We start from the raw sequence: 27,844 nt of genomic DNA, 5'->3' as shown, positions 1-27,844 counted from the left end.
GGCTAACTTTCCTCTGTGCTGCTGCTTTGATTTCAGCCTCTAGCTGTCTGGAGGGTACTGCTCCTTGTGACTGTTCATCTTATAGCCAAGCATCTCAAGGATCACTGCTGCTGTGGTATAAATCAACTGATGGTTTCAGTGATGGTCAAAGTAGGGATTGTCCATAGTGCTGCATTCTTCTTGGAGACTACTTCACGTAGTCTTGGTAGTCAGCTTTGAGGGGTCCAGGTTTCAAGCTTAGCAGTGATCCTATCTTTTAGATCAGCTGCTCTGGAATTCAGCGTACTAGTTGTTACTGGGCCTTGGTACCCAATCTTGGAGTTCCAAAGAGGGTAATGTTTTATATATATATATATATATATATATATATATATATATATATATATATATATATATATATATATATATAAAACATTACCCTCTTTATATATATATATAATATATATATATATATATATATATATTATATATATATATATATATATATATATATATATATATATATATATATATATATTAGGGGTGGGACTCGAAAAAATTAATCGAAATTAATTAGGAGCTTTGTAATTAAATAATCGAAATCAATTGCATTTTAATCACATTTCAATATTTAGCATGATAAATATTAATTAAAGTTTGGTTGATGAATAAATCAATATACATAAGCCTAAACTTCAAAATTTTGTTTATTTTCCCACCAGTCTACTACACAGACCAATGAAGGGTGGAAGTGCTCCTGTGATAAGCAAACTCCTGAAATTAAAGTTAAGCATCATAACTGGATAGTTTTATTCAACATTAATGTCTCACTTGTTATAGTTGGAAATTAATCATTCACTCAGCTGTATTCCTTGATGTTGAAATGCTTGTTTTAACAGCTTATTTTGAATTAAAGACTTAAAATGAAACCACAAAAAGGAGCAAGGAGATGATTTATTTTTTTTTTTCCTCACTCATCCCTATATGTTTTCACTATTGTTTCTGTCTTTTTAATGGCAGCGCCTCCAGAAGGGGGGCAGCATGGCCACAGTTCACCTATCTCCCCATGTTTGTTCTGTTTGTCTTCTTGGATGGGTGTTCTGTTAACTGTAATTTCCCCATTGTGGGATCAATAAAGTATCATCATCATCATCATCATCATCATCAAAAGTTCGTTCTCCGTTTAACCAGCTGCTTTTACACAGCTGTGCTTCACAGTCACGCTTGCTAGGTGACATGAGCTACGCAGAGGTGAGGGCAGGTGACGCTGATATGAAGAGTTTCCTTTGTGCACCCAGTCACCTGCATGAGTCCCTTCATGCTCACTCAGACTGTCATGAGGACGTCTGGAAAGACCATCAGCATCTTGGTTGCTTTTACCGGCACAGTATTTAATATTGAAACTGAATGTTGAGAGAGCTGCCAACCAGCGGTAACTGGCTGCATCTAGTTTTGCTGACTTCGGATTATTGTCCGTTATGACGGTGAATGTTGCACCATAAAGATAGTCTTGAAACTTTTCTACCACTGACCATTTTAAAGGTAAGAATTCTAGCTTATGTGCGGGGTATCGCTTTTCACTGGGTGAGCGCCCTCGGCTCGCGTAGGCAATAACGCGCATCTCACCCTCTTGTTCCTGGTAAAGGGCTGCCCCCAAACCAGTGGTGCTTGCATCAGTATGTAGAATATATGGTAACTCTGGATTAGCAAATCCGAGGACCGGGGCAGTAGTGAGTTTCTCGATAATTTGCTCAAAGGCTTGCTGACACTCGGGGGTCCACCTGTTTGTCAAGGGCTCTTTGGGGTTGTAGTGCCCCTCAGGGCAGGGTTCAACCCTTCTCCCCTTCCTTGCAGGAGGGTAACCTCCAGTGAGATTGTTCAGGGGCTTGACGATCTTAGCGAAATCTTGGACAAACCTTCGGTAGTACCCTGCAAAGCCTAAAAACGATTTGAGCTCCTTGAGGGTCTGAGGCCTTGGCCAAGTGCGAAGTGCTGCGACCTTTTCTGGGTCAGTTTGGACCCCATTGCTTGAGACTACATGGCCTAAGTACTTTACAGAAGTCTGAAAGAAGCGACACTTGGAAGGAGAAAGTTTCAAGCCATTCTCTCTTAACTGTTGGAGGACGTGTACAAGCCTGGACTCGTGTTCTTCCAGTGAGCTGGAAAACACTATGATGTCGTCCAAAAAGACTAGCACTTCCTTGAGATGTAGGTTTCCCATACACTTTTCCATTAAGCGTTGGAAAGTACTGGGGGCATTGGTAATGCCCTGGGGCATGCGATTAAACTCATAAAACCCCAATGGACAGACAAAGGCAGTTTTCAGCTTGTCACCTTCCTCCATCTCAATCTGGTAATAGCCTGATTTCAGGTCCATTACTGAAAACCATTTAGAACCAGAGAGAGCGGAAAAGGCTTCCTCAAGGTTGGGAAGTGCGTAACCATCGCGTATGGTCAAGGTGTTGAGTTTGCGATAGTCAATGCACAAACTGACTTCCCCGTTCTTTTTGCGAACCACTACTATTGGGGAGGAGTATGGTGACTCTGATTCATGAATTACTCCTGCGTCCAGCAGTGTTTGCAGGGGTCTTCTCACAGCCTCATAGTCACTTGGGTGAATTGGGCGAGATCGTTGTTTGAAAGGTGTGTTGTCATGCAAGTTTATGTGATGTTTGACTTTGGTTGCAAGTCTAAGTCATGACAGGCAAACACATCTGCATACTCATTCAGTTTGCTTGTCACTCTCTCTTTCCATTCTTTTGGAAGAGGAGACTCTCCAAAGTCAAAGGTTAAATGGCATTCGGTTGGAGACTGGGTAGGCTGGGCAGTGGCAGCACAACACTGGATGGAATCTGCTTCACTACCTGGAACAGGTAAGTGGTCATAAATATGTTCAGGACTGTGAAGCTCTGCAATTACACAGTTGTTGGGAAGTGTTATGTCATGCTTCGTCTCATTCCTAACCCAGACAGGTAACTTCCGAGGATGCTGCTTAGGCAAATTTATAATGGACTAGTGGACTAGTTCTTATATAGCGCTTTTCTACTCAGATATGAGCACTCAAAGCGCTTACACAACACGTTCACATTTACCCCATTCACACACGCATTCATACAAGCACTTCCATGATTAATTAATTAAGCTAAGTGCTTTAATCATCTAACATTCACTCACATTCATACTCCGACGGAACGGTCGGAGAGCAACTTGGGGTTAAGTATCTTGCCCAAGGATACATTGGCACGCAGCCTGCAGTAGCCAGGAATTGAACCACTGACCTTCCAATCAGTAGGTGACCTGCTCTACCTACTGAGCTACAGCCACCCTAAGACAGCACTCCACAAAAATTCCGCCAGGCAGGTTGGATGTAGATGGCTGTTCGATGATTGCACATTCTCCGGTGCTGTTGGCTTTGACATGTCCATCCAAAAGCACTCTTCCCTGAGCAGGAATGACATGCGGTGTCTTGGACTTTAGTGTCATTAAGCCAACTTTTCCAGTTGAGTTAACTGTTTTTCTGAGTTTTAAAGTTCTGAGTATTTGTCGATAGCCATAGACTAAGGACAATTCATTGGGATGTTTTCCATCACAGTACTCATCATACACTACATCAAGTACATTGGTACCAATGAGTACTGGCAAATCACAGTTTGAACGTAGATCTGGAACAACTAAGGCTAAGGTAGAGACCTCAGGCTCAGTTTGCACAAAGGCTTTTGGGAACTTCAAGCTTAGTTCCACATAGCCTAGGTATGGAACATTTTGGCCACTAGCGGCCTCAACATCTAAACCTGTAATAGGGTGAATGGGATGTTCTGACAGGTTTGCATGATAAAAGGATGAAGACACAGTGGTCACCTGGGACCCGGAGTCCAGGAGGCAGTTGCACAGGACCCCTGCAATTGTGACATCAGCTGTACATTTCTGACCTACTAGGCCTTTTGGCAGTTTGACCTGCTTTTGTTCTGCAGTTTGGGAGTGAAGAAGTACTTTTGTTTGCTTGTTTGTTGCTCGTTCTGGACTTGGAAGGGGACATTTTGGACCTGCTTCAGCCCCTGTTTGTCCCTCAACAGGAACTGAGGTTAGTTTAAAGACAGTTTGTGGTGGTGTTCCTCATAGGCTTTCTGTTTCTGCTTGAACTCTTTGCGTTTGGCTTCGACTAGCGTTGGGTTTGGGCTGTTGTCACAAGAGGACACTATGTGGCCATCCTCGCCACATCTGAAACAATACCCTGGGCGGGGTTTCTTTAAAGGTTTGGCTTCAGGTGAGTAACTAAGGTTTGCATTATTTGAGTCCTTGGCCTTGGGTTTTGAACTGGTTCCAGCTTTAGTGAATGACTGGTTGGGAGTGCTAGAAAGGGAAGCCTTTAGGGATGCCATTTGGGCCTGTAGCTTTGCTAGCTGCTTTTCAAGTTTTTGAGTGTTAGTTGAAGGTGGACTTTCAGTAACATTTGAGAGGTTTGCTTCATCAGTAGGCCATCGATTGCATTGGGCCCCATCATTTACAGTGAGTTGATTTGTCTGAGCTTTATTTTTAAAACTGCCAAAATGTTGTTTCATTCGATTGGACTTAGCTGCTTGTCTGTCCTCTTCTACACGAAGCATGAGAAGTAAGTCAGAGAATAATGGCGGATTGCCTTTCTTTTGCTCCAGTTGCAGACTTGCAACGATGGAGTTATTCCAACAGCCTCTGCAAAATTGCTTAAGTAGTTGGCGATCTGAGTCACTGGGAACTACACCACCTCTTTTGATAACTTTGTTCAGAGCCATTTGCAAGCGTTGTAAATACTCAGAGGACTTTTTACCTGGGTTTTGATTAGTATTTAGAAACTTAGCGAAAAGCTCATCACCATCATCAACAGTGTCATATGCTGAATCAAGTAATGAGAGGTAATCATAGGGAGATGAATTAGGCCCAAGGTGCCTAACAATGTTTGCAGCAGGCGGGACAAGGCTCTCAATGATTTTTCTCACCTTCTGCTGATTGGACATAGTGGAGTCAGAAAGATGGAACTCAACATTACTACGCCATGTGTCATAGTCAGACTCAGGGTAAGGGCAAGGCATTCTTCCTGAGAAGGGTCGGAGTTTAGCATGGCTATGTGAAGGAAAGTCAGTGTTTTTTATAACATGCTCGACTACTACCTTTTGTATTTCTGGGGTAGTGAGCTGTTCGGCATTTAAGCGCACTGTCTCTTTTTTAGGTGGAGCAGTTGCCCCTGCATTCTTAACAGATAGTGGTAAGTTATGTTCAGGTGAGTTGTTCAAAATATCATCGCCTCTAGAGAGAAGGCTTTCATCTGCATTTTGTTCAGGTAGGGCCACATTGCTCAAGGGCTGTGGTTCTTGAGATGTAGCAGACACATCTGTAACTTCAAGGTTTGTGGTGGACTTCTGGATTCGAGCTAACTCATCCAGCAAGACTTTTTCAAAACCAAAACCAGCAAGCTTAGCCATACCTTGAAGCTGAGTTAAGTAAGCATTGGTAATGCTTGAACCTCTATCAGTAGCATACATCTCAGATAACAACTGAATGGTATGGACAACAGTTGGATCACTGCTAGTTCTTTCACAGGGCAAACTATCCTGTAAGAACTGGATGGATTCACCCGATTTGAATTCCACTATGGCAGAATCTTTTTTTTTTTTTTTTTTTAAAGCCTGTCATGTCTGGTAGATCTTGCAAGCAGAACTGTGATCTGAATGCGTTGTTGTGCCAAACATATTTGCTATTTCAAGATGAGCTCTATAGGTTCTCAATAGGCTCTTCTTGTTGATGTTTTAACCCTTTATTTTATTTATCTGAGTTATTTTTCCACATACTATGTAACAGCCAGAGCTGACAGGCTGAAGAAGAGGAAAATAAAGAGAAGAAAAAGGGAGAGAGAAAGGGAGCAAAAAAAAAAGGGGAAAGAGCACAAGTCTATTAATCAGATACTTCATCACTTTAACATATAAAAAAATACTATCAATACTTGCAAAAATAAATTTGTGTGTGAAAGGCAGAATCTTTAAATGGTGGGTCCTGACTGGTTACTTTAATAACTCGCTCAATAGAACCAATATGTGCTAAATATTCAACCACTTCATTGTCAAGCTCAGTACCAGTTATAGGCTTTACCAAAACAGCGTTAGGTACTTTAACATTTTGTGCTTGAATGACCTCCATTTTGAACTTAAAATGTCAATATATACAGGTGAGGTAAGAAACAGGCTGTTCACCCTTAAATTTGTTGTTGTTCTTTTCTTTTAACACTGCTCCTCCTGGCTGGCTCGCCAAGAATTGTGTAGCACCCTTCGCATGGACCAGTGCAGTGTCAGGCACTAACATCTACTAGGCCCGGGTGAGGAGCAGTTAAGCCAAACGGGTCACCACAAATTGTTGAACAGTAGAACAGCAAGAGTTTATTACCTCATTTTTTAACAGCATAAAGACAGTTGCAACATGAAGCACATGAACAATAAAATGATAATTCTGATCTCCCAAAGAAAAGTTTCCTTTGTGCAATGTTCAGAGTTCGAGTTCTCCAAAGGAAAGAGTTTCCTTTGTGCAATGTTCAGAGTTCGAGTTCTCCAAAGGAAAGAGTTTCCTTTGTGCAATGTTCAGAGTACGAGTTCTCCAAAGGAAAGAGTTTCCTTTGTGCAATGTTCAGAGTTCAAGTTTCCTGTAGTGTGTTTAGATGAGTCTTATCTGTAATCCTTTGGATATTATCCAGTTCAAGTTCTCCAGAGGCGGTTGAGTTCGGCCGGCCACGCCGTCTCACCGTCTTCCGTCGCCATGGGCTGGGCTCGCCTCATAAGTTGAAGATTGACACTGAAAAATAAACCAATCTACACAATAGTGTAGAAAGTAGCATCACTGTTCCTGGTCTAATCGTCATGACACTATCTAATCTTAGTGTCCTCAATGGAGCAGCAGTACTCCATCCTTTACTCAGAGTAACAGCATCACACTATAAAACAACCCACACAATAGTCTAATATGAACAAATGTCAACATTGACAGAAATACAGTTTTAAGAGCTTAAATTCTGAACCATGAACATTTACATACAAAACAGGATTATAACAATACTAATGGTGGCTACCTCGCTGCAATACCTAATTCTATTGAACAAAACAGACGCCCCATAGCGATTAGCATCAGCGGCTAGCACTAGCGGCTAGCACTAGCAGCTAGCATTAGCGGCTAGCGCCAATATTAACACATATGGGATATCCACCTTGTCCAACAGTCATGATACAACATGCAGCCATGTAGTAGACATTAGGTTATATTCACACAACTCCCGATTGGTTTTGCTCACCTAAAGTGCTTTCAAGCAATAATCAAAAGATACAATAAGCAACTTATCAATGCTAACCATTAGCACTGGCTATCAGTGGGCATGTCGGAACTCACCAGGACTTCCTCTTGTACTGTCGCTTTGATTTCCACTTTAATAGCTCACCGATCACTCCCAATGCTCTCTTTATTCCTTCTACTCAGTCACTGCAAGTTATCTCCTTGGCACTTCCAGCTAATGCTGGCTATCCTGGTGTGGTCAAGGTCAAAACGCTGAGCTCGACATGGAGTACATGCATATAAACAGGCATACCCAGGCGCCCTCTAATGGAACCAATGAATATTGCACTTAAATCAAATAAACAGGGTTAGTAACCGAATACCTCAGGTGGGCTACATATATATATATATATATATATATATATATATATATATATATATACACACACACTGCTCAAAATAATAAAGGGAACACTCAAATAACACATCCTAGATCTGAATGAATGAAATATTCTCATTGAATACTTTGTTCTGTACAAAGTTGAATGTGCTGACAACAAAATCACACAAAAATCATCAATGGAAATCAAATTTATTAACCAATGGAGGCCTGGATTTAGAGTCACACAAAAAATTAAAGGGGAAAAACACACTACAGGCTGATCCAACTTTGATGTAATGTCCTTAAAACAAGTCAAAATGAGGCTCAGTATTGTGTGTGGCCTCCACGTGCCTGTATGACCTCCCTACAATGCCTGGGCATGCTCCTGATGAGGTGGCGGATGGTCTACTGAGGGATCCCCTCACAGACCTGCAGACCTGCTCAATTGGATTCAGGTCTGGGGAACGGGCGGGCCAGTCCATAGCTTCAATGCCTTCGTCTTGCAGGAACTGCTGACACACTCCAGCCACATGAGGTCTAGCATTGTCCTGCATTAGGAGGAACCCAGGGCCAACCGCACCAGCATATGGTCTCACAAGGGGTCTGAGGATCTCATCTCAGTACCTAATGGCAGTCATGCTACCTCTGGCGAGCACATGGAGGGCTGTGCGGCCCTCCAAAGAAATGCCACCCCACACCATTACTGACCCACTGCCAAACCGGTCATGCTGAAGGATGTTGCAGGCAGCAGATCACTCTCCACGGCGTCTCCAGACTCTGTCACGTCTGTCACATGTGCTCAGTGTGAACCTGCTTTCGTCTGTGAAGAGCACAGGGCGCCAGTGGCGAATTTGCCAATCCCGATTTCTTATACTTATCTTTTCTCTTATTTTCAGCCCCTTTTTTCTGTTTTCTTTCTTGCTCTTTTTTTCCTGCCTATCAGCTCTGGCATTTCCATTTTACACGTGCACTTGTTTGAACTATAGAAATGAATAAACAAATAAAATAAAAATAAAACAATGACAAGAGGAGCCTTATGGAGCTCATCTTGGAAAAGCAAACACGTATGGCGGACTAGTGCATTCAGATCATGATTCTGATTGCAAAAACTGCCGGACAAGACAGGCTTAAAAAAATGGACAAGTAGTGTGGCAGGATGTGGACCCAAACACAGACTCGGGAGGGTCAAACTCAAAAAAACAGCTTTATTGCTGGGCTCACTCACAAGATCAAAAAACAGGGTGATGCTTTACAGGGCGACTTAATCCAGAGAACTATGAAATCCAGGGAAAACACACTACCTAAAAGGATGATTCAATAAAGGAAGATACGTGCAATAAATACACACCAGGTAATGAGGGAAGAGGAAACAGACGGGAACACAGCTGACACTAATCACAGGGAATCAGACAAGCAAGGAAGTAGAAGAAATACTAAACATAAGAGACAAGAGACCGATAAAATGAAACAGGATAGAGCTGGACACGGGAACAGGAATGTGGACTTAACACAGAACACAGGACGGCAGGAACACCAAGGGAACATAATAAACACAGTATTTCAAACTAAAGGCTTCCACTGAAACTCTAAACTCTAAGCAGACAAAGAAACAAGCTGAAGATATTTCACAATAACCAAACTTTAAAGATCAAAAAACACAAACACTGGGCAGCTGACCGAGGACAATGATGTGTGAGGAGGTTTTGGCTGGAAGAATTTCCCTCAGTTGAAAACATAAGGGTGTCTTCCAGAGACAGATTTCCATTTTTCTTTGGGGATGTAGGAAGAAAAAAAGAGTGTATTTAATAAGAATAAACTGACAAAAATGTGCCCTCACACTTTGTTGACATGATAAATATGTTAAATATATTTTCAACCAAATTTAGTACCTTCCACAAGAAGCAGAAAGCAGCTTAGCACCGAGTTAGTCAGTAGATGTTATGGTTGTGGTCGCTCACCTACAGCACAATCTGCCTCTCAACAAGTAACCATGGCAACTGTTGACAGCCTTTCAGGCTAACAGTAAACAGCTAATAGCAAACATGTTTTCTGTCGGTGCATGTTTGCATCATTCTGCTTCCTTAGAGCGAATCTCCGTGCGGTTGGTGGTCCGTCCTGTTATTGCCCCCCCAAAAACACTTCTGCTGTGTTTGTGTGTGTTTGCAGTGTTTTTCTCTTTGCTGGTGCTTCCTTATGTTGCAGTGTGTTTGAGCTCACTGTCATTTCTGCCTGAAAGCCTGTTTATTTGCTCCTGAACACATTTACAGAAAATGTTGGTGACAAAGTTTCTCTGCCAGCAGATTTAGGCCACTGGTCCCATTAAGCAGTTTAGCCTGGAAACTACTGAGGTCAGAGTTCATGGATTAATTAGGATTTAACAGCAGGATTCAGTCAACTGACTCCATATAACCTGTCTTTAATTAGCAATGAGCAGCTTTATTGATCATTCTTATGAAGGAAATGATGTAAAAATGATGTAACTATACGTATCATAGTTGTTACTGCAGCTTTAACATCTTCACACTTGAAAGATGGTGAAATTGTACCAGAAACCTCTATTTTGCTTCTAATTAGCAATGACCCAACAGACCTGCCCAGTATTTGACTTCTGTCTCAAACCTTTAATTTGAAATGAACACCTCATTGTGCATTTATTGTGAAAAGAACAGACTCCGTGACAGCACATAAAACAACATTTAGAAATTCAATGAAATCATTCGAGGTGCAACATGTAGTTGGGAATGATTACTATCAATTAATCTATTTTTCCCCATCAGAAAAGTGAGTAAAGATAAATTTTAGTGTCTTCCTGTTGCTGTAGGAGCAGCATCAGTTACAGTTCCTGTTCCTTTCTTGCAGCCGTATGAGGAGTAATGTGCAGGGGAAGTACCTGATGGACGGTGTTCCCTTCAGCTGCTGCAGCACCTTCTCTCCTCGGCCCTGCATCCAGCACCAGCTCAGCACTGGCTCGACCCACTTCAAGTACGACGTGCAGAGCCAGCAGCTGAACCTGTGGAGGCGGGGCTGCCGACAGGCCCTGCTGGAGCACTACACCAGCATCATGCAGTCCATTGGCCTGACTGTGCTGCTTATCTGGCTGTTTGAGGTACCGCAGCATCAGGGTTTGTACCCACTGTGATTTTGCTGAAACTAGAACAATCAGTTCATGCAGAACAGAAATGAAGGGAGGCTTTCAAATCAGCTCCATGGTAAATGGACTGGTAAATGGACTAGTTCTTATATAGCGCTTTTCTACTCAGTATGAGCACTCAAAGCGCTTATACACCCTGTTTGCATTCACCCATGCACTCCCATTCATACAAGCACTTCCATTTTTCCGAAGCTAAGTGCTTTTAATTACCTAACATTCACACGCATTCATACTCCGACAGAACGGTCGGAGAGCAACTTGGGGTTAAGTATCTTGCCCAAGGATACATTGGCATGTAGCCCGGAGTAGCCAGGATTCGAACCGCTGACCTTCCGATCAGTAGGTGACCTGCTCTACCTACTGAGCTACATCCACCCATCAAAGGAGATATTTTAAAACTCATCTGCAAAGTCATCATTGTGGACCAGTCTGATTTTAAAGGAGATCTCTTCTTTTTCCCCACTTTCTGTGACATTCTCTGTATTATTGCAGTCTTTACAATCTAAAGGGCCTTGAAGCGACTGTTTGCTGTGATTTGGAGCTGTATAAATAAAATGGAACTGAATTGAACTGAATGTTCAAATGTCAGACGTTCACTAAATGTGGCGAAACTTTCAAATACTGAGTTAAAAGTGTAAAAATTATCCTTTGGAGACAAAAGTTCAGACTGCTCTCAATACAGCCACAGATTTTCTAATCTACTGATGTCAGATTCATACTTGTTCTTATGGCAGAAGGGACTGCCCCTCAGCAGGCTTCCAGAAGTTGGCTAATCCAAAGAATGTCAGCATTGAGGGAGACACCCGTTAAAGAGATGACACCCAAACCAGCTTGTTTCAGACAAAGGATGAACTGAGGAGCTGCATGAAGGCCCAGTGTCAGATTAAGAAGTATTATTTTGAGCTGTGGCTCATGCAAAGCTGCTCTGGTGGAGTCCAAGAATGAAAGCATGGAACTGTATAACTGTATAAAACAACACCAAAGATTCAACACCACCAAGGCTTCAGTCACACTAGTGGAAAAATACGACGGCAACCTTCATGTAGCCAGGAACAACCAGTAGTTGGCAACTGATTGCGTTCAGTCCTTTTGATGTGTGGGACTGATTGTAAGCAGCTGTGGTGACCAATCATCAATTCAATTCACTTCAATTTTATTTATATAGCACCAAATCGCAACAAACAGTCACGTCAAGGTGCTTTATATTATAAAGTAAAGACCCTACAATAATACAGAGAAAACCCAACAGTCAAAATGACCCCTATGAGCAGCACTTGGTGACAGTGGGAAGGAAAAACTCCCTTTAACAGGAAGAAACCTCCATCAGAACGAGGCTCAGGGAGGGGGGGTCATCTGCTGAGGGGGGAGAGACAGAGATTAATAATAATTAATGATTAAATACAGAGTGAAGTATAAACAGAGTAAATAAGGTGAATGAAAAGAATGAATGAATGAAAAGAAACACAGTGCATATATATAAATGAAATCTCTGGTCATAAGCAGTGTTTATGAGCTGTTGTTGAAATTGAGCAGAATAACATGAAACACAATTAGTTAATCTCTCTTTGCTTTTAATTGAGAGACTTTGTAAAAAGCAGACCGACATTAAACGTAGCGTGAACGTTTTAACCTGTTAACTAGCCGAACCAAAATCACCTGAAAAAACCTACGCCAAAGAAAACCCATTTCTTAAAATGATTGGCCGAATGAGGTGTCAATCAAAATGGGAGGGTCTAGCCTTTCATATAAAATGCACTACATCCCGGAGGACAGGACACCTCCAGAGAACAGGCAACCACATGGGTTTTCCAGAGCCAATAATAACCAGGTGGTGTCACGTAGCTTTTCGGTTGACTTTGGTGCAGCCAATTATATGATTGGCCGAACGAGGTGTCAATCAAAATAGGAGGGTCTAGCCTGCCATATAAAATGCACTGCATCCGTCCCGTAAGCGGAACGGATGCAGTGCATTTTTTGTGGCTGTCCTCGATCTCTGAGGGGAGAGAAGCTAGAGATTTGAGGTGCCAGCACAGCACGAACAGTTCAGAAACAATTTGAAATGAGAAAAAAAAAGCAATTTATTAACTGATTACATCGTGTTTTAGACTGTTTATTGCTAGCGGATTTATTCTGACCCAAAGTACAGCCGTGACCGGTTCTGAATGATGGCTTTACAGCAGACAGCCGCTCCAACCTTTGCCGGTACTGCGTACCGGCGCAGAATCTTTTAGTGATACACAGTACCGACCCTACCGGCTTACTTTCACCCCTGTGCACGAGAGCAGCCGTGATGCAGCTTCAACTGCGTGATCAAACCATCAACCTCTGCTGCTGCTTGCTTATGAGTTGGATGAACCTAGAATCTCTGTTTCTTCCTTCTCTTGTTTAGAAACATCAGGACCTCATTACATTGTCACTTCATGTCAGTTACACGACAAGTTCACATCCGAAAGTTTCGGAATTTGTCATTTTTACACAACGCGGCCGGTGTGAAACAGCCTTAATGATGTAGATGGCAACAGATTTGTGATTTTATCACAGCTGATCACCAGAGCAGACAGACTGCATGTACATGCCAACCTGACCCAGACTCACTCCATCTTATTGTCAGTTTATCCCCAATTTGGGTTTGAAGACTGCAGCTGACTGGGAGAGGTCTCAGAGCTGGTCCCTGTCTCAAAAGCAAACATCTCAAAGGCTATTCCTATTCCAGGAAGAATGTTCAACAAACTCTGAGTTTCCTGTTGCAGAACAGCTGATCAGAGTTAGTTCAATCAACAGCTCAGACTGAGTTTATTGACAGACCTGTGTATTGGTTACTGAGACAGCAGCAGACTCTGGGGGCAGAGCTGTCCTCAGGTCAGTTTGTTACTTAATAATATCCATCCATTTGCTTCCGCTTATCCTGTTCTTATCCACACAGAGAGGAAGAGGCCTGGGCCGAGGTGGAATCGAACCCAGGCCTTCAGGATGGTATTGTAACTATGAGGCAGCAGTGCTAACCACTGCGCTACTGCGCTACCAATACCAAGCCCTACTTAATAATAATTCACTTTAAATCCATTTAGTTTAGTTTGAAGTCTTCATCATTTCAGCCTCATCTTCACTCAAACATTCCCATCATCTCCAGGATCAGACATTTTTCTATCAGTGAGCTTTTCCAGCACGACCAATGATTGATCATTGATCACTGATCAGTGTGTTCTGTGTCAGCAGCTTCATCCAGATCAGTGTGATGTAACAGTGATGCTACAGTAACTATAGTAAATGTTTCAGAGGAACTGACTGACAGTCTGACAGCTGCCTCATTATAAATGCGTGACATCATCGCTGTCTCCGTCCTTACAGCCTGTTGACGAGTGAACGACTGTAAAAGCTTCATGTTACAAAAATAACAAACTAACGTCTAACTGGGATTTCAGTGCTTGTAGAAACACAAACGTCTGCAGATGAATTCGCTCCTCTGACGCTCTGACAGCCACTTTATGAAGGAGGAAATGAACGGGAGTGTCAGACAGGTGGTTCAGGTGCAGCAGGAGGGGCGGAGTCAGAGAGACACTCAGAGGTTGTTGGGTAAAAGCTGCCAGGTTAGGGTCACAGAGTCTGTTACCATGGTAACTGACTCAGAGTTGGAGTTAGCTCTTCCTGGAACTGAAAACCCGAGTTTCCTCATTTTAGGGTTACAAACCAGAGTTGGAGCGAAACCTGCCTCCTGGAAGAGGGCTCAGGTCTCCGAGCACTGTTTTCCATAGTGGGACTGTAGCCTAAACTACAGTAAAGGTTCAATGTTTTTCTTTTCCCACCAGCTGCTGGTTCTGACAGGTGTCCGTTACCTGCAGACGGCCATGGAGAACGTCCTCCGGCTGGGCGATCCAGAGTCAGAATCAGATGGTTGGATTCTGGAAAACAGCCTGGCAGAAACAGCCCGGACCAACTTTAATATCATCAAGAACCTGGGGAAGTGTTACCAGGTCGACGACGACCCGAACATCAACGTCCCGACTGCTGCCTCGGAGCAGGAGGTGCCATCGCAGCAGGTCCAGGTCCCTGTGACCAGCTAGCAGCGATGTGTGGAGTCACATACGGGCGAGCTGTTCTGAACTCAGGCTGTGACTCACTTCATTTTCCAGGATGCCGTGTGGATCAGGCAAATACATTTAACGTCATCCCAGACACAAGAGCATTCCCTGCTGAGTCCTCAGAGCTCTGCTGGATTTATGGCCTGTGCTCGGCCTTCAGATCCAAAGTGTGAGTTTGAACAGGTTTTCCTCTGATGAGTTTATAGCTTTATAAACGAACTGTTTATGATTTTTTAATATGATGAGAAGAGTTATTTTTGTACTTAAAAATGAATAAAAACACCATGAAAGGGACACCACACTGGTACCTTTTGGTGTTTGTGTTTTTATTGTACGTGTCTCCAAAGGAGTCAGATCACTGAAAAACAACAGAATGCAATGATGTGCACATCAGTTAAAACCTTTATTCAAAATAATGCAAAAACCAAATGCAGAAACTGAGGAAAGTGTTTCAGCAGTGGATGAAGAAACCACACTGAGCTCATATCCCAGCTGCATGACTCCTGAACTGACCTGAATACAGATCATCACCCACCCCCACCCGTCTGGAGCACCACGACGTCAAAAACAGCTCAAACTGTAGCCGTCGGTCTCCTCGCTTCCAGATACGGGCCGAGATTTCAAAGAGCAGCTCAGATGCACTTCATTCAAACACGTGGAACAAATTAAAATGAGCACAGTTTTCTTGTCTTTGGCCATCTTTAATAAAAATGTAGGCTTTAAATGATGTGCTTAACGTTGCAGTCTGGATAAGTCCAACATTTTTGGAACTCATTGTGCAAATGTGTGACAAAGGGTGCCGCTACTGACCTTAATCATACACAGTGGTTTCATGTCTAACTTCATGTACTTCACACAGGAAATGAATGAACTGATGAAGAATTGTTTTAGAGCAGCAGGACAGCCGAGGGGTTTCCGCCACCAGGAGTCAAAATGTGGAGGTGGTGGTCCACGCCTTAACCTTCAGGGGCTTTGCTCATGTTTGATTCACCAGCGCGGTCGTAAAGGATGCAGGAGGACTTGCTGTGAAATGTCTGAGGTCTCAGTTTTAGGCTGAAACATGCTGATTATGACTGAAACAGGTTTGAGCTGAAGCTCTACTGTAAGCAGCAATGCTCTGACTCTACCTTTACAGTTCTTATTAAATGAAAACCTAGATATTAAAGATTTAACAATATTTTTTATGTCCAGCAGAAAATCTGAATGACCTTTCACGTTTTCACATACGGGCGAGTTCGTTGTTTTTTTTCTCTTTGATTCTTGTTCTCGGGTTCATGGCGGTGACCTGTGACCTTTCCCTCAGAGTCACATCTGCTGTTTGAAGCCTGGGTTTCATTCATACACAGATCTGCTGCTGTTACTGTTGCCTCGAGAAAATAAAATTAACCAAAAAAGGAAGTTTTTCTGTTTCCCATCATCAAACACTGATTGCAGCTCTTCACACTCAGACTGCTGCTGGGCCTTTGTTTGCTCATTTGTTTGTTTGTTTGCTCGTTTGTTTGTTTATTTGCTTGTTTGTTTGTTTAGTTGTTTGTTTGCTTGCTTGTATGGTTTTTGCATTTGATTGTTTAGTTGTTTGTGGGGTGGCTGTGACTCAGGAGGTAGAGCAGGCCACCTACCAGTCAGAAGGATGGTGGTTCTATTCTGGGTTGCATGCCAAAGTATCCTTGGGCAAGATACTGAACCCCAAACTGCTCTCTGATGCAAGCGTTGGAGTGTGAATGTTAGACAATAAAAGCACTTATTTTAGTTACACATGGAAGTTCTTGTATGAATGGGTGAATGTAAATGTGTTGGATAAGCTCTTTGGTGCCGTTTACACGAGACCGTTTTCATTTTGAAACGGTGTCGTTTTGATGCGTTTCGCCCTTCTGTTTACACGACAACAGAGTGAAAACGATGTGTTTCAGAAACGGGGTCCAGAGTGGAGCGTTTCAGAAACGCACCGGCTTGCGTTCTCGTGTAAACGCTTGAAACCGGGGTGATTTGAAAACGCTCGACTCGCACATGCGCACTATGGTTGCGACGGCCACAGTTGTCGCGCAAATTGATAAACAGTACTCGCGGATTCACGAGTGCTTCTTGTGCTTTTCTTGTGTTTTTACCGTTTTGTAATTCAGCGTTGTGTGCAGCAGCGATCCAACCTCATCGTCAGTCCACACAAAACCTCTCACACTGGCCGTTTTGTAAGTAATGAACACTTTGCCGCACTACCTACTGTGTCACTCCACGCATGCGCGTCTTGCATAAACAAACTTTGCAAAGAGAAAACCAACGCCAACTTGTGGCCTGGCATGGGAACTACATCGTTTTCATCGTTTCACATGTCATCGTGTAAACGCGGATCGTTTCTGAAACGCCATCGTGTAAACGAAAGGCTGAAACGCATCAAAACGACACCGTTTCCAGTGAAAACGGCTTTGTGTAAATGGCACCTTTGAGTGTTGTTTGTTTGCATGTTTTTCTTTGATTTAAAGTTTTGTCATGATCATTTATTAGAAGACTCATTTTTTGCAAAGGTCCAGCAGAGGATGGTTTGAGGGTAAAATATAATTTGTTTAGATTTCTTTAAGCCTCATCTGTTTCTCATAAACAGTCTGATGGTGGTTGCTTTGAATTATGGGATGTAATTACCTCCTCTCTGTTCAAAAAGGACTCTTCAGTGCCTCCTCTGCTAAAGGAGGTAATAAAGGAAGCACTGAGTCTCCTTTCCTTGGTGTTTGACTGATTCAGCAAGCTCTGACTGCAGAGCCTGCTTCCATCAGTCACCATGAGGCTGAGCAGGAGAACTCTCAGCTTAACCTCTGCACTGCCATCAGCTCACCAGCACCCCCTGCAGGGCAAGGTAGGTCCAGCATCCTAAAGAGGAAGATTTTCACCTTTCAGATGAACTCTCCTCCATTTATGGTGGATTTTCTGTTTTTCTGTTACAGCGTTTGGGTTTTTGAAACTGCTGAAAATTCTGAGAAAACCCATTAACCTGCGATCTGGAGACCTGGAGGATTTTAGGAGGTTAAAAAAATTAACCTTATTTTACTGAATTTTACAGCTTCAGATCTTTATCATGGTACTCATCCTCTAAAACTACAATAAAACAGTAAAACAAGTGATTCAAAGATGCACGATCACTTTGACTGTTTTCTCTCTAAAGAAACCATCCAAACTCTCAAAACAGAAGGACATCAAAAGTCCTGCTGATCCAGTGACCCAGAGGTCCTTCAATGACCTCAGCTTTCAATGGCTGAGCACATCATTCTTCTCAGTTTGTTTGTGAAACACTCCTCACTGTACCTCATGTTGCTTTATGTTACAGCATCCTTCAGGGTCCTTAAAGGCATCGTTTCTACTGTAAATTTCAGTCTGATGTGTTCGAGATCGACTGAGATGCAAAATTTACAGTTTGTCACTTTGTTTCTTCTGAGGAAAGCTTTTACATGCAGTGCTGAATCCTTCATCAAAAATGATGTGAATGCTCCCTGAGGTCAGCCTGCATGCCTCCATCAAGCATCACCTGCCTCGGCTAATTGGTTAAACCACGCCCCCTGCTGACAACTGTACTGTCCTGCACTTTCCTGTCTAACCCTGAAGCACACCTCATGACTGTGACTGTTGTGATTCGGCACTATATAAATAGAATAGAATAGAATAGAGTCGTCACCAGTGATGACTCCAACACTCCTCCAACCATCCAGTCTCATGTTCAAAACAAAACAATTTTTCTGGAAATGCTGAAATAGTTTTTGATTTTTGTGTTACGAGGATCATTTTTATCCTCTGTCACTTTTGAACAGGAAATGATCTATTCTGACAGCAGAGGGTGGGGACCATCACGTGGACCTCACAGTGCTAATAAAGAAAGAGCACCATAAAGCTTTAGGAAATTTGCTGAAATTTTGTTTATTTTGTTTATTATCCTCAGTAGAAAGTACAAATCTGATTTCTGATGCATCAGCCTAATGAACAATAAAGGTGAGTAATTAAGAACATTCCCACAGGTCAGTGATATTCCTCTAAAATCCATCTGATCACGTTGCTCAGGCTGCTCTGGAGCTCCTCGTAGCCACCTGTGAGTGAAGTTTCTATTAAACTCCAATGTGGTGTAAATCACAGGCTACTTTGGACTCAGCTCAACATCGGGAAGTCTCTCAAAGGTGCACCTCACCTGTGACGATATGCTGAGCCTCCACCGTTGACCCACTGGTGGCGCCAGAGAGCTTGTCATGGAAAGATTAAAAGAATGAAGAAGAAACACAGCTGAACAAGAACAAGTGCAGTGCGCCTTTAATACACACGTTTGTCCACCAGAGGGGAGCAGAGACACAGATTTATGACCAATACTACTAACAGTACTACTACACAAATGTGAGACTACTACTACTACTACAGTACTACTACACAAATGTGACAGTACTACCACTACAATACTGCTACACAACTCTCACACAAGTACTACTATTGTACTACTACACAAATGTGACACTGCTACAGACCAACTACTACAATACTGCTGCTACAGTACCACTGTTACAGTATTTTACATTGCTGTGTGTACAGTTCTGACATACTTGTCATGTATTTCCAGCTCTGTCCTCTGTGTACTAAAGGTACATATTACAGTAGTAACATTTAGTAAGTTATATGCAGTACTAAAATACTTATTTACTCTGACGTTTACCTGCAGTTTGTCCTTCCTTTTTCCTTCCACACTGTCAGCCAATCACAGCCTTCCTCCACTCTGCCCTGTGCAGGAGACGGTTGTCACGGTGATGGCCACATGGTCCTCCCTGTCCTTCCTTATTCTCCTCCCTCCCCTCAGATGGCTCCTATTATGTAACACTTCCTCCTCTCCACCACACCCTCCTTCTCAGCAACCAGTCAGGCTCCTTCATTCTGAGTGACATCACAGCTCAGGGGCAGGACCTTAATCAATAAACTGGTGATTGCAGTCACCTTGTACTAACCCACAATGCACCTGTGACTGTCAGAGACAGGAACAACAAACTGAAGTCTACTATTCACATTTTCCCATCCTCACATCACATGATATCATGTTACATCACATGATGATACCTGCAGGTTCCTGTCAGTGGGTTCGTGTGTGCTCTCTGGTTCAGGTAGAATTTGAACTACCAACCTGACTCATGAGAGGAGAAATGATGTGCTGAGACTGCAGAGGTGTAAAGTCTAATCTGCTCATGTGAAACAAACACCTGAATCCTGACCCAGCTGTGACCACACGTGAACACGGAGCCACAGTGATGTCACACTGTGTTTGTGGACCTTTTAAAGCAACAGTCAATTCAATTCAATTCAGTTCCATTTTATTTATATAGTGCCAAACAAGGCTATTACACTGGCTAACAATGATTTTCCTACCAGGAGAAAATACCTGATATAAGGCATTTCAGGTATGCTGATTCCAAATCTATAATTACAATTTCTCTAGCACGTCAGGGTCTTGAGTTATGCACATGTCAATATTGAGCTTTATTTATATTTATTGATATTTATATATTGCTGTACTGGTGCTTCTCATGCAAATGTAGAGTGTGCTAAGATTTTTTATTGTGAAACTGAACAGAATTTAGTAATAATTTGGGTGATTTTGGGTGCTGAATCCAAATATGGTCATTAAAATTCAATCAGATAAAGTTTAACTGCCAATATTGAGGATCAACAATGCCAGAAATTTGCAGTTACTTCCAGTGACTGCTTTAATCTGTCAGTAGATAGAAACAAAGTTTTAGTGCTACATCAAGTGATGAATAGAGTATCTGGGGCGGTCCAAAGTGATGTCAAGCTTAAAGCTGGGAGCTCTGATGGACCCCAAGTCTGTGAGCTTATTAGAGACAAAGACTTTCCATCTAAGCTCAGACCCTTGAACTAAGAGCACGGGAATCATTTGTTCAGGTGGGACAGAATTTCTTGGACAACCACAAACTTTGAAGAACTAGCTGACAACATGCTCGTATCATTCAAACATGGGTGGCAGAACGTCACTGAAGATTCACTTCCTTCACTCTCATCTTGACTTCTTTCCACCCAGTGTGGGTGATGTGAGCGATGAGCATGGTGAAAGATTCCATCAAGATATCTGAGATGGAGATCAGGTACCAGGGGCACTATAACACAAACATGATGGTGACTACTGCTGGTTTCTACAGCGTCAAACTTCAGCGAAGCACAAGAGCAAGTGTTTGTCACACCTTTGAACTGTTTAGGTACAGTAGACTGACTGTGGACTGTATTAGTCTGAGATTCCTCATATGATTGATTTTGGTATCTGTATCTTTCTTCACCAGTTGTATGTTCATGGTGTAGTTTTCTAATAAAATCATTGACGTCGAGTTTGGCGATTGGCATTTATTGGCATACTTAATTAACTCAAGATCCTGATGTGCTAGAGAAATTCTGTTTGCATATCTGGAATCAGCGTACACACATTAGTAACAATCAGTTGTTTTTCCTCAGGTAGCAGACAAAAAGGTTTTTGTTGACCACTGTTATCATTAAGAAAAATGAACAAAATAATAAAACTGAAATTGAAAAAATACTTTCATTAACTGAAAAAAGAAAAAGAAAAAAATGATAACTAACTGAAACTATATTGTAGATTTACAAAACTAATTAAAATGAACTGAAATTATAGATAAAATGCCAATCATTTTCCTGTTTGTCAGTTTATTCAGTTTCTATGCCATATGTTAGGACAAGATCCAGAGTATGATTAAAGTGGTGGGTGGGCTCCTTTATATTTTGAGAGAAGCCAATTGAATCTAACAATAGATTAAATGCAGTGTTGAGGCATTTAATCTATGCAGTGTTGAGGCACGACCCTTATGAGTGAAAAAACAAGGGAACAGTTTACCCTGCCCGGGATAGGGTTACCGGGGCCCCACCCTGGAGCCAGGCCTGGGGAGGGAGCTCGAGGGAGAGCGTCTGGTGGCCAGGCATTAGCCCGTGGTGCTTGGCCGGGCGCAGCCCGAAGAGGTTACATGGGCCCACCCTCCTGTAGGCCCACCACCCGCAGGAGGTGTCGTAGGGGTCGGGTGCAGTGTGTGTCGGGCGGTGGCCGAGGGCGGAGGCCCTGGCGGACTGATCCCCGGCTATCGAAACTGGCTATTGGGACATGGAATGTCACCTCTCTGGTGGGGAAGGAGCCTGAGCTAGTGCGTGAGGTTGAGAGATACCAGCTAGATATAGTTGGGCTCACCTTAACGCATGGCCTGGGCTCTGGAACCAGTCTCCTGGAGAAGGGCTGGACTCTGTTCCAGTCTGGAGTTGCCCTCGGTGAGAGGCGGCGAGCTGGGGTGGGTATTCTTGTATCCCCCCGGCTTGCTGCCTGTACGTCGGAGTTTTCACCGGTGGACGAGAGGGTAGTTTCCCTGCGCCTTCGGGCTGGGGAACGGGTCCTGACTGTTGTTTGCGCTTATGCGCTGAATGACAGTTCAGGGTACCCACCCTTTTTGGAGTTGCTGGGCGGGGTGCTGGAGAGTGCTCCATCTGGTGACTCCATAGTCTTGCTGGGAGACTTCAACGCTCACGTGGGCAATGACAGTGAGACCTGGAGGGGCGTGATTGGGAGGAACGGCCTGCCTGATCTGAACCCGAATGGTGTTTTGTTATTGGACTTCTGTGCAAACCACAGTTTGTCCATAACAAACACCGTGTTCGAACACAAGGATGTCCATAAGTGCACATGGCACCAGGACACCCTAAGTCGCAGGTCGATGATCGATTTTGTAATCGTATCATCAGATCTGCGGCCGTATGTTCAGGACACTCAGGTGAAGAGAGGAGCTGAGCTGTCAACTGATCACCACCTGGTGGTGAATTGGATCAGGTGGCGGGGGAAGATGCTGGACAGACCTGGCACACCTAAACGTATTGTGAGGGTGCGCTGGGAATGCCTGGCAGAAGCCCCAGTCCGGGAGATCTTCAACTCCCACCTCCGGCAGAACTTCGACAGCATTCCGAGGGAGGCTGAGGACATTGAGTCCGAATGGACCACGTTCCGCACCTCCATTGTTGAGGCTGCTGCTCAGAGCTGTGGCTGCAAGGTGGTTGGTGCCTGTCATGGTGGTAACCCCCGAACCAGATGGTGGTCACCGGAGGTGAAGGGAGCCATCAAGCTGAAGAAAGAGTCCTATCGGGCTTGGTTAGCCTGTGGGACTCCGGAGGCAGCTGACAGGTATCGACAGGCCAAGCGGAATGCAGCTCGGTTAGTGGCCAAAGCAAAAACTCGGGTGTGGGAGGAGTTCGGTGAGGCTATGGAAAAAGACTTTCGGACGGCATCGAAGCGATTCTGGCAAACCGTCAGGCGACTCAGGAGGGGAAAGCAGTGCTTCACTCACACTGTCTATAGTGCGGGGGGGGTGCTGCTGACTTCAACTGAGGCTATAGTTGGACGGTGGAAGGAATACTTCGAGGACCTTCTGAATCCCACTGACACGCCTTCTGTAGTAGAAGCAGAGTCTGGGGATGAGGGGGATGACTTGACCATCACTGGGGGTGAGGTCACTGAGGTAGTTAAACAACTCCTTGGTGGCAGAGCCCCTGGGGTGGACGAGATTCGCCCTGAGTTCCTGAAGGCTCTGGATGTTGTAGGGCTGTCTTGGTTGACACGCCTCTGCAACATCGCGTGGAGATCTGGGGCAGTGCCATTGGATTGGCAGACCGGGGTGGTGGTCCCCATCTTTAAGAAGGGAGACCGGAGGGTGTGCTCCAACTTTCGGGGGATCACACTACTCAGCCTCCCCGGTAAGGTCTATGCCAGGGTGCTGGAAAGGAGGGTGCGTCCGTTAGTCGAACCTCGGATTCAGGAGGAACAATGCGGTTTTCGTCCTGGTCGTGGAACGCTGGACCAGCTCTTTATCCTCTCAAGGATATTCGAGTGTGCGTGGGAGTTTGCCCAACCAGTCTACATGTGCTTTGTGGACTTGGAGAAGGCATTCGACCGTGTCCCTCGGGGTGTCCTTTGGGAGGTTCTGCGGGAGTATGGGGTGTCTGGCCCATTGTTGCGGGCCATTCAGTCCTTGTACAACCACAGTGAGAGCTTGGTCCGTATAGCCGGTAATAAGTCGGATTCGTTTCCTCTGGGTGTTGGACTCCGTCAGGGCTGCCCTTTGTCACCGATTCTGTTCATAATTTTTATGGACAGAACTTCTAGGCGTAGCCAGGTGGCGGAAGGCTTCTTCCTTGGTGGCCTCAGAGTCCCATCTCTGCTTTTTGCAGATGATGCGGTTCTGTTGGCTTCATCAGGGGGGGGCCTCCAGCTCGCAGTGGAACGGTTCGCAGCCGAGTGTGAAGCGGCTGGCATGAGAATCAGCACCTCTAAGTCTGAGGCCATGGTCCTCAGCCGGAAAAGGGTGGAGTGCCATCTCCGGCTCAGGAACGAGTTCTTGCCTCAAGTGGAGGAGTTCAAGTATCTCGGGGTCTTGTTCACGAGTGATGGGAGAAGGGAACGGGAGATCGACAGGTGGATCGGGGCTGCTTCTGCAGTGATGCGGACGCTGCACCGGTCCGTCGTGGTGAAGAGGGAGCTTAGCGTAAAAGCGAAGCTCTCGATTTACCGGTCGATCTACGTTCCTACCCTCACCTATGGTCACGAGCTTTGGGTAGTGACCGAAAGAATAAGATCGCGAATACAAGCGGCAGAAATGAGTTTCCTTCGAAGGGAGGCTGGCCTCTCCCTTAGAGATAAGGTGAGGAGTGCGGCCATCCGGGAGGGGCTCAGAGTAGAGCCGCTGCTCCTCCACATCGAAAGGAGCCAGTTGAGGTGGCTCGGGCATCTGATTAGGATGCCTCCTGGCCGCCTCCTGGGTGAGGTGTTCCGGGCATGTCCCACCGGGAAGAGGCCCCGTGGTAGACCCAGGACACGCTGGAGAGATTATGTATCTTGGCTGGCCTGGGAACGCCTTGGGGTCCCTCCGGATGAGCTGGAGGAGGTGGCTGGGGAGAGGGAAGCCTGGGCTTCTCTGCTTAGGCTTCTGCCCCCGTGACCCGGCCCCGGAAAAGCGGAAGAAAATGGATGGATGGATGGCAGTGTTGAGGCTGTCATTCTCAGCATCTACATGGATGTTAAAATCACCCACTATAATGATTTTATCTGAACTGAGCACTAAATCAGATAAAAAGTCTGAGAAATCAGACAGAAACTCTGAGTAGGGACCAGGTGGACGATAGATAATAACAAATAAAACAGGTTTTTGATTTTCCCAATTAGGATGGACAAGACTAAGAGTCAGGCTTTCAAAAGAATTAAAACTTTGTCTGGGTCTTTGATTAATTAATAAGCTGGAATTGAAGATTGCAGCTAATCCTCCTCCTCGACCTGTGCTTCGAGCATTCTGACAGTTACTGTGACTCGGGGGTGTTGATTCATTTAAACTAACATATTCATCCTGCTGTAACCAGGTTTCTGTAAGGCAGAATAAATCAATACGTTGATCAATTATTAAATCATTTACTAATAGGGACTTGGAAGAGAGAGACCTAATGTTTAACAATCCACATTTAATTGTTTTATTCTTTGGTGCAGTTGATGAAGCTATATTATTTATTGTTTTTGAATTTTTATGCTTAAATAGCTTTTTGCTGATTTTAGCTTTGTTTTTTGGTGGTCTGGGAGCAGCACCGACTCTATGGGGATGGGGTTTTGGGGGGATGGCAGGAGGAGAGAAGCTGCAGAGAGGCGTGTAAGACTGCAGCTCTGCTTCCTGGTCTCAACCCTGGGTAGTCAGGTTTTAGGAGGGTTAATAAATTTGGCCAGATTTCTAGAAATGAGAGCTGCTCCATCCAAAGTGGGATGGATGCCGTCTCTCCTAACAAGACCAGGTTTTCCCCAGAAACTTTGCCAATTATCTATGAAGCCCACGTCATTTTTTTTTTTTTTTCAAGCAGAAAACAAAGCCTGAACCTAGGCGGGCAGAGGGGAGCCAGGACAGAGGTCCAGAGGTAAAACAAAACAAAACAAAAAAAACAAGGAGCAGCATAGTCCAGGGAAAACAGTACAACTGGACCCGGGTGGGTGGAGGGGGCTCAAAGAAAGGGACCAAAACCAGAAATAAAAACACAGGGAGCCAAGACAAAAACAAAAAAATGACAGCATAAGGCCGAGAAAAACAGTCCAAAGCTGGATGCTGACAACAAGGCTGGACAGAGGCTAAAACAGTTTGGGGGGGCATCCTATGCCAAGGGGCCAGACCTAAGGGCTGAAGTCTATCAAGGAGATGAAGCAGATCAGGGGACCAGCTGTGATTCCAGCAGTGGCAACGAGGCAGTACAAGAGGCCAATTGCGATCCCAGTGGCCGCAATCCGAGCAGCAGTGACGAGGCAGAACAAGACGCCAGCCGCAATGCCAGCAACGGCAATGACGACTCTCCAGAGCCTTAGCATACAGTCAACAGGACAACTCAACACTGGTGGTGTCAGACCCTTGGACTCTGGATCGGAAGACTCAGGATACTACGAAGACAATGGACCCCTCGGCTCCAGACACTGTGAACACTTGAGTGGAGCTGAGCAGGACACCATACAGACCACTGTGCCAGCCCTGGTCTAAACAGGGTACAAGGGCTAGGTATCAGGAGAGTTCAACAGAATGAGCGCCAAAACAAGAGAGCTGAGTACTCACAGTAATAACAGCCAGGAGAGCCAGCATAAGCAGACACAGGTCGGGCAGATGGCTTCGGTTGACGGGTGGAGCGCCGATAATGAATGTCTAGCTCTTCCCAGAAAGGGGAGGTTGAAAAAACTGGTGCTGGGTTTCAGTGCTCCTTTCATTGCTGTGAGCCCCATTTCCACGTCTGCGATGCAGGTTGCAGATGAGGAGTGGAGCTGGCACTGAAGAAGCAGGATGATGAGTTTCAGGAGACAGGGTGAAGCCGCCCAAGTTCTGATTGGATGTCGTCTCATTTTCATTCCTTGACAAAAGTGTCAATAAGTTTCATCATTGTTTTTATCTTTTTAGGTAGTTTTTCTTTAGTTATCATTTTATTTTCATCATGATAAAAAGGGTCACACAGATACCTGCTCATAGGTGCTCAGCGACTTCTAAATAATTCATAAAACTGGAGCTCTGCCTTCTTGAGTGGTCTGCTAGTCCGAAAAAGCTCACAGCAGCCATATTATTGGTCAGATAATTCCATTAAAAATGCTCCAGAGGTCCAGTTCAGGGACTCCAGTTAGCTGAGGTGAGGCCTAGCAGACAACTAGCAGCTACAGTCTTCTGTGTCACCATCCACCTGTCAGTCAGAGAGGCCACGCCCCTAATAATGGAAACTTTAAACAGGTGAGTTATAGAAACATCCTTCCCCGTACAGCTGTTATGAAGGGGGAAATTATCCACAGAGACCAAAGCAGGTTCTGTATGAGCTGTGAACATGTTTATTTCCAATGGAAAGTTTTAACATGGAAGTCTATGGGGACTGACTCACTGTGGCCCTCTGCTGGACTGCAGAGGAACTGCAGAGGTGGTAGGGGTGGGGTTTGGCTTTGAGTTTTAGGTGGAGTTGGACATTGGTTACTTCAGAGCCAGGGTTATAATAGTTTTGGATTTTACATTATCGTTTAGTTTTAGTTAGTTTTTACTTTTTTCTCTAATTCAATTGGTTTTAATCAGTTTTCAGAGTGGTTTCATTAATTTTATTAGTTTTTATTTTAGGTTTATTGCTTAGTTTTAGTTTAGTTTAGTTAGTTTCAGTATTAGTTTTAGTTTTTCATACTTTGTCAGGTGCAAGATTCAAGGTACAAGAGTGACTATTGTGTAATAAAGACTCAACAAAAGATACCGTTTATAGAAATATATTCAACATCCAACTGTTCACAGACAGCAGCACTACATGCTAAATGTGTGAAATATTAAGGACACACATGAACATCAACAGGGAGAAACAAAGAAAAACATGAACTCCAAACTCAATAAATTCTACAATAAACTTCAGCATCAGTGCAGCAGATTAATAACA

General features: G+C 44.2%; 2 protein-coding genes across 4 annotated transcripts in view; both read left to right on the top strand.

Moving 5' to 3' along the window:
* LOC115774201 (photoreceptor outer segment membrane glycoprotein 2-like) overlaps positions 1–16,607 on the top strand; it is a 49,121-nt gene extending 32,514 nt beyond the window's left edge. Inside the window, exons 3-5 of one of the 3 annotated variants that reach the window (XR_004019169.1) lie at positions 10,505–10,751; positions 14,603–15,044; positions 15,735–16,607. Coding sequence is in view for 2 of the 3 variants with exons in the window: in XM_030721357.1 (XP_030577217.1) it covers positions 10,505–10,751; positions 14,603–14,857 (502 nt within the window). In the remaining variant the exon portion in view is untranslated. Of the gene's footprint in view, positions 1–10,504; positions 10,768–14,602 lie in introns of all 3 variants that reach the window. The other 2 variants (XM_030721357.1, XM_030721358.1) reach the window with 2 other exon arrangements.
* Positions 1–27,844, top strand: part of LOC115774033 (NACHT, LRR and PYD domains-containing protein 12-like) — a 196,026-nt gene that overhangs the window by 40,044 nt on the left and 128,138 nt on the right. The gene's annotated exons all lie outside the window — the stretch shown is intronic.

This window comes from Archocentrus centrarchus, chromosome 24, assembly GCF_007364275.1.
Source record: "Archocentrus centrarchus isolate MPI-CPG fArcCen1 chromosome 24, fArcCen1, whole genome shotgun sequence".
NCBI classification, from domain to species: domain Eukaryota; kingdom Metazoa; phylum Chordata; class Actinopteri; order Cichliformes; family Cichlidae; genus Archocentrus; species Archocentrus centrarchus.
This window is presented reverse-complemented; position numbering and strand designations above follow the sequence as displayed.